This window comes from Azolla caroliniana, unplaced genomic scaffold, assembly GCF_043228905.1.
Source record: "Azolla caroliniana isolate FFs.n. ecotype wild unplaced genomic scaffold, voAzoCaro1.0.p SCAF_9, whole genome shotgun sequence".
Taxonomy (NCBI): domain Eukaryota; kingdom Viridiplantae; phylum Streptophyta; class Polypodiopsida; order Salviniales; family Salviniaceae; genus Azolla; species Azolla caroliniana.
The window spans coordinates 19,775,289-19,782,745 of record NW_028230444.1 but is presented as its reverse complement, the minus strand read 5'-3'; the positions used below and the strand labels follow the sequence as shown (position 1 = coordinate 19,782,745).

Here is a 7,457-nt window from a genome sequence, read left to right as displayed (position 1 = left end):
TATTGTTGTGTCATATTCATTGTTTTCCTTATCGGCAATGATTTGGTTTTGGCTTAACTGATTTGGCCTTGTCCAAATCAAATCAATTAAGTCTTAACCTGTTTGGGAGTTTCCAAACTTCAACCGAACAAGTTCCTAAATCGGTTTAGCCAAGCCAATTAAGAATTAATCAGTTTGGGAACCGGATTGGCCCAAAACAAATTGGTTCGGCTTGGGCCATCCCAAACAAAGCTCAAACTAGTTACGGAAGCTTGAGCCTAAACCGAACAGAACAACCAAATAGTTTAATGGTTCGGTTTAAGCTTGAGTTGAGTTGTTGCCGACTCCTATTTAGAATTACACCTAATTCACATGAACCATTGGAATAATCAATAAATAAAATTTAAACTTGAACCAAACTGGTTACTAAATCGGTTTAGCCAAGCCGATTAAGCATTAACAAGTTTGGGAACCAGATTGGCCCAAAACAGTTTGGTTTGGCTTGAGCCATCCCAAACCGTGCTCAATTGTAAACATTCAATTCCAAGGTAATGAAAGCTCGATTTCATGAAATACATGTAATTACAATGATTTAACCCCTATTATGATATAATTTATGTTGAGAGAGAGATAGACAGAAACGAGATGGATGTACCTTGATAAGGTTGTCCAATGGAGATCAGAAGGTCATGGGTTCAATCCCTACATTTTCACAGTGGCATCTAGTGAATTAAGAGGATATGTATGAAGCATTAGAGAGATGAAGAAATTGGTGCTTGACCCTTAGACATAGTCTAGAAGTTTGGTATTCTAACAACTAAACCATCAGGGCAAAATAGCTTCAATAAACTCAATATTCTATGAGCCATCTATATGGACCACAAGCCCACCACCCTTTTCATTGATAGATTCAGACCATTATTACCCAACATTGAAGGTGATTCCCTCACTTTAAAGACCTCTTAACTTGGATTTGTCATATGGTGGAGATTTTCGAAGGCAAAAGTTGAAATTGATCCAATCTTAGGATGCCAAGTGCTTAGCTAACGAGAATATTTCGTATATTCACCAAATTTACTATAAGAACAAACATCTTCGGAAGTGCTATTTAGTCTCATAGAGCCCTTTTTTCAGACTCGTAGAAGACATTCATATATATTTATTTCTCATGTAACACAAGGATATATAACCCTTTTCTTACGCATAATATCTCATAAGCTCCACCACAACTCAACGTTTTGAACTTTGAACAATTACCTCAAATGATTTCGGGGTAGGCAGAACCATAGGAGGAAGGACACATGACAATTGGTGGACTCTGAACCCATGATTCCATGATACAGATACTAGTTACATGCTAACAAACTACAATGACACATGTGTGATAAGCCTGTGAATCCACGATGTAGCAGATAGTCCAGAATTTATTAGTAAACAAACACAGACACAGACTATATAAGCATATTGCAAATACGCAGGTGTGCACACACACACACACACACACACACACACACACACACACACACACACACACGCACACACGCACACGCACACACGCACACACGCACACACGCACACACGCACACACATATTCTTTTGTGTCCTGATAAATGGAATGTCTCTATGCTGACACACAGGGATGAGCTCGCGAATACACACAATATTCTAGTGTGTGCTAATAAGGAACAAAAGTTCCCTCTTTTGCCCTAATAAGAGCTATTACTAATGCATTGTCAAACAAGAGCTTAAAAAAGCAAAGAACCATCATTTCTCTACCTAAAGAGGAAAGAAAGGCTAAAAGAGGAGATTCTTCTTCTTCTTAGGCTAAAAGAGGAAGTTCTTCTTCTTCTTCTTCTTCCTTCTTCTTCTTCTTCTTCTGCTGCTCTGTTTTTCTCAGAGACTGGGCGGGAAAGAACAGAGAGGAAACAAAACCCACGAGACACCTCAGCTTCCATGGACCTCTTAGCTCGCTACACAGAGAAAGACGAAGACGAAGACGAAGATGAAGAAGAAGAAGACGAAGGCGGAACCTCTCAGAAAGAGAACACCGGGAATCAACAGGTACGTCCTCCTTCTCCATCTCCCTCCTCGTCTTCCCCAGATGCATCTCCTGTTCGTCTCATGGTTCCGAAGAAATCCGCCGCACCTGATGTCGATGATACCCTAATCCTCCTAGCTCCAAGCTTGAGCAAATCCATGGCGTCTGGACCCGTGGATCCCTCCAGAAGAAGCGTAAATTTCAACCCTGCATATGATCAGCTATGGGCACCTATAGTTGGCCCTGCTCACCCTTTCGCTAAAGATGGAATAGCTCAGGGCATGAGAAACCATAAGCTAGGGTTTGTTGAGGATGCTGCCATATCCTCTTTCATCTTTGATGAACAATATAACACTTTCCATAAGTTTGGGTATGCAGCCGACCCTTCAGCGAATGTAGGAAACAACATTATCGGCGACAGCGAAGCTTTGAAGGCTAATGACGGAGCTTCAGTGTATAATCTAAAACAAAGTGAACATAAGAAACGGAAAGTAGAGAGAAAGGCTAGGAAAGAAGGGGAGGAGATTGGAGAAGAAGATGAAGAAGAAATTGACCCAGAGATGGCGCGAGAAACCCAGAATCCGGCATCAGATTTGTGGTTGAAGAAGAATTCAAAGAGCCCATGGTCAGGTAAGAAGGAAGGATTGCAGACTGAGCTTACTGAAGAGCAGAAGAAGTATGCTGAAGAGTATGCGAAGAAGAAAAGTGAGAAGGAGAAGGGAGAAAGTGTTGAAGTTCAAGATAAAAGTACATTTCATGGTAAAGATGAGAAGGATTATCAAGGGAGATCATGGATTGCTCCTCCTAAAGATGTTAAAGCATCTAACGATCATTGCTATATACCAAAAAGATGGGTTCACACTTGGAGTGGGCACACTAAAGGTGTATCAGCCATTCGTTTCTTTCCAAAATATGGACATCTTCTGCTTTCAGCTAGTATGGATACTAAGGTTAAGATATGGGATGTCCATGGTAATGGAAAATGCATGAGGACCTACATGGGTCATTCAAAAGCAGTCAGAGATATCTCATTCAACAATGATGGTTCTAAGTTTTTGAGTGCTAGCTATGACCGGAAAATCAAGCAATGGGATACTGAGACTGGACAAGTGATCTCTACATTCTCAACAGGGAAGATCCCTTATGTGGTAAGGCTTCACCCTGATGAAGACAAGCAACACATTCTCTTAGCTGGGATGAATGATAAGAAGATTGTTCAATGGGATATGAAATCAGGTGAAATTACACAAGAGTATGATCAGCATCTTGGGGCTGTGAATACAATCACATTTGTAGATGATAATCGAAGGTTTGTGACATCGAGCGATGACAAGTCATTACGTGTCTGGGAATTTGGAATTCCAGTGGTAATCAAATATATAAGTGAGCCACATATGCATTCTATGCCTTCCATTACTCTCCATCCGAACAATAATTGGCTTGCGGCTCAAAGTTTAGACAATCAGATCCTTATCTATAGCACAAGAGAGAGGTTCCGTCTCAATAAGAAGAAAAGGTTTGCTGGTCATATTGTAGCAGGTTATGCGTGCCAAGTGAACTTCTCTCCCGATGGTCGCTTTGTCATGTCTGGTGATGGGGAAGGACGGTGTTGGTTCTGGGATTGGAAATCGTGCAAAGTCTTCCGAACACTAAATTGCCATGAAGGTGTTTGCATTGGATGTGAATGGCATCCTTTGGAGCAAAGCAAGGTAGCTACGTGTGGCTGGGATGGGCTCATAAAATACTGGTAAGTATTTTGTTATTAAACGATTTCTTGAAAGTCATTTGTGCTTTTCGTTTAGCGTTTATGAGTTTGACATATATTGTTATTACTGCATGTCAACTGCACGAATATAATTCTGTGTAGATGTTCAAGAAATATTTATTTGCTTTGTTTTGCATTGTTTATATTTTTATCTGAAGGCTTGGATTTGCATCCATTATTTCCTTGGGTGTAGTTATTAGAACGTCATCAATTGTGTTGATTTCCTTTTTTCCCAAATTTGTATATTTCCTGTATATTTATTAGAAAAGACAATGTTTAAATTTTCCCATTGCATAATAAATTGCCTGAAGGTATCATTTATATGTCAAGGATTCAATATTAATTCCCTCATAGCAACCTTTTTGTTTGTATCTATAATATGTATACCATTGTTGAAAAGAAGATCCACAAGCTAATGAAGGGAACTGGGTGATCCAAGTTTCACTCACTTATACTATAATCATGATTCATGATATGTTTTTCTTTTTCCTGTTGTTTTCGTCTTCTCTTGGTCCGTTTTCCTCTCAGTTTTATATTTAAGTTCAAACTCTTGGTTTTGTCTTTATGGAAAGGTATATTATAACAGGCAAGCACATAGTGCAACACTGCTATATTTATCTATTGTTACTCTACTTTACCAGATCCATGGAGCTTGCAATAGAGTAGTTTTTTTGTCCTAGTAGTGATTAGTCATTAGTAAACCTCAGTTTTAAATCGTTTTGGCTCTTCAGAGAAAAACAAATAAAAAATCAAGAAATCCACTTTTCATTATGTTAAAACGTTTTCAGATAAAGCATGATAAAAAAAAACTTTTGGAATCCATGACACTTAATGTGAGGAAACTGGATTGACGTGGAAGATTCATTTTTGGGGAAGGATGAGAGTAGAGAGATTTCAAGGGTGAGACCAAAATGCCATTGTAGTGATTATCTTCACTTTAACAAGCAATGGAACAAAGCTCAGAATAATCTTCTGACTCTACCTGCATACAAGATAACTCATTCGTCCATCGATGATTTAGAATTATAAAAAGAAATTTAGAATTCAAAATAAAATTGTGCAGCGATTTAATTGAGTTTAGTTATTGCAAATAGATTGTGATTTAAAATGTATTTTGAATGTGTTCAATCCGCTTTTGTAATTGCAATCACTGGCAATAAATTCGTTTCATTCTTTTAGTTTTGGTGAAAACAAAAATTTATGCACTGAAAATTTCCCACAGACTTGCGTGTGGGCCTGTACATCTTGATTTTAATGGTGAGAGCTACCTGTTTGAATACTTATTTGACAAATATTGCCTGTTATAACTGTAATACTTGCGTGTGTTTTTGCGTTTTGTTCACTTTTACTGTGAATAGTATTCTCCATTCATCCCTTGCTTTTTTTTCAGGAGTCAAATAATGGATTTAAACTTGATTTTACCACTTTAAACTAAAAGATTAAAAATTGTTTTCTTTCTCAGGGACTGAGTTGAATGGAACATCTTTTTCGGAATGCACCTGTGCAAGCCTGTGGGATGAGGACATTTAACAAAGATGGAAGGTATTTCGAACAAGAAAATTTCTAACCAAAGAGCCTTTCCTATAACAATGAATGGTTTTGGTGTAGTTTGTTTGTATTAAAAAAACACGGAGGACCTCATCTATGAATTGTGGCTGGAGTTTGTAATTTTTCCATTAAACATGCGGTCTTTTGGAGTATTTTTAACATCTAATTCACTTTGTTGATTACCATAAAACTCTGTCAATGAAATTGTTTTATATTTTAGAGCCAAACAAGTGGGCTTCAATGCAAAAGTGGAAGGGTTTGTCTGTTGGAATAGCTGGGTATCCGAGTGATGTGCATTATTGAATCATTAATTTTGTGTAAAATTTTCTTCGTCTATAGTTGTTGTGGCTTTACCAGTTGATAACTCTTTGGATACCCATATTGGAAAGTAAATAGCAATGTACACTAGTATTTTTTATCATTTGAAAAATAATGAGCAATTGTAGGACTTCTGCTCTAAGAGATGTGATTGTATATATTAACAGGAAGATAAGTATAACTTCTACAAGAGGGACTTAAAAAAAGATCTGGAGGAAGTTTGCAAAGAATGTGTTCTTTTCAATTCAGTAAAATATATTTGTGCTAATCTAAGAATTCTGCGAGAACTATGGTGGAAATTCCTAGAGTTGATGACAGTTCAATGCAAAGTATGAGGGACATTGTGTGTTAATGATGGCTGATTTAGAACTTTTCCATGTGTTTTAATATGTCATACTCGGGATAAAATTTGATAGAGAAGAAAAAATATTTGTGCTAATCAAAGAATTCTGCATTAACTATGGTGGAAATTCCTAGAGTTGGTGATAATTCAATACAAAGTTTGAGGGACATTGTGTGTTAATGATGGCTAATGGAGAACTTTTACATGTGTTTTAGACTGTCATATTCAATAGAATTTGAAGATGACTGAATATTTCATAATAGAAAGGGCTCTCTCTTGAATGATCACATAAATATTGCATGAAAAGATTTGTGGCAGTTACTAAACATCAGATCTGGGTGACTCTTCTTTTCTCTCATAGGTATGGAATATTATTTAGAGGTATGAGAAGGATTTGCACTTTGGCTTCTCCACTAAATTTCCACTTTATATGAGACTAGTTGCAATTTATTTAGTGATATTGGTCAAATTGAAAGGCTTGGTGCACATGCATATGCCAACTTTCAGGATGAAGAATCACAATGGCCAAGTAAAGGCTAAACACTATTTGGGATCATACGTGGGAGTTTTATCAATTATGAGCACCGTGGATTAGTGATGATTAATCATGCATGTGAAGTACATTCAAACATATCTAATTTGTTTCACCAATGTAGTCCAAAGGATGCCACCTCCATGAAAGTGGTATAAAATGAAGAACTTAAGGGCAGTATATCAAACATAGCTCTAGACATATTAGAGATACATATAGTTAAAGAGGTGTTGGAAAGGGTTGAAAGTGAAAACTAATACAAAATTTGACTTTTGCACCTATCAACTTTATACTTATTTTATTGATCATGAAGGATTGGTGCATGGGAAAACAAAGATTCCAGCATCTTGGTAGTCATTACTCAATGGAAGTATTCATCTAAAGATTCGACATTCTGTATGTGGATAGGACAACATTTGGTAAGATTGTGGCAAGATGCATTATCTCTTTTAGAATGGGGACCATCAAGTGATCGAGAATATTGTAATTCATTACAAAATGAATTGTTTGTTTCTTCTTGAGTGTTGTTTTGGCATGGGAAAGAGAAGTTGAGATCTCAATTCAATCATTTATTTTGATTAGGGATTGTACATTTAGAAGATGTGGTTGATAATGAATTTCAAGGTTGTCGGATTTTGAAGATGCCAAGTGATGGTTATGTATTCCCCCAAATTATGGATTTATTTGGGAGAAATTACAAGATATACCATTGTTGCAAGGATCGTTGCCATTGAAAACAAAATTTGCACCTTGGGTGGATTGGCGGTTACAAGATGGTACAACTTGTTACAGGTCACTACAAATATATTGTATCATCATGCGATGGCATCATTATCTTGGCTATCTTCTAAAGCAACGAAGTTGTGGAATGTATGTAAGTTAGATGCAAGGTGGTGGAAAATATTACAACGTGGTTGGCATTCCCATCTACCAT

At 37.1% G+C, this 7,457-nt stretch overlaps 1 protein-coding gene across 2 annotated transcripts; it reads left to right on the top strand.

Annotated features, from left to right (window-relative positions):
• Positions 1 to 1,847: 1,847 nt before the first annotated feature.
• Positions 1,848 to 5,489, top strand: LOC147860495 (Transducin/WD40 repeat-like superfamily protein). 2 transcript variants are annotated; one of them, XM_087324512.1, is made up of 2 exons: positions 1,849 to 3,764; positions 5,245 to 5,489. In XM_087324512.1, exons 1-2 carry the CDS (start codon positions 1,933 to 1,935, stop codon positions 5,249 to 5,251), a joined length of 1,839 nt encoding a protein of 612 aa, XP_087180638.1. In that variant the 5' UTR covers positions 1,849 to 1,932; the 3' UTR covers positions 5,252 to 5,489. The 2 variants fall into 2 exon arrangements, with proteins under 2 accessions (XP_087180639.1, XP_087180638.1); XM_087324513.1 differs by lacking the exon at positions 5,245 to 5,489 and having other exon boundaries at positions 1,848 to 3,768.
• Positions 5,490 to 7,457: the final 1,968 nt, after the last annotated feature.

Excerpts from the sequence above, each read along its gene's own strand:
- LOC147860495 (XM_087324512.1), top strand. The coding sequence starts at position 1,933 with ATGGACCTCTTAGCTCGCTACACAGAGAAAGACGAAGACGAAGACGAA.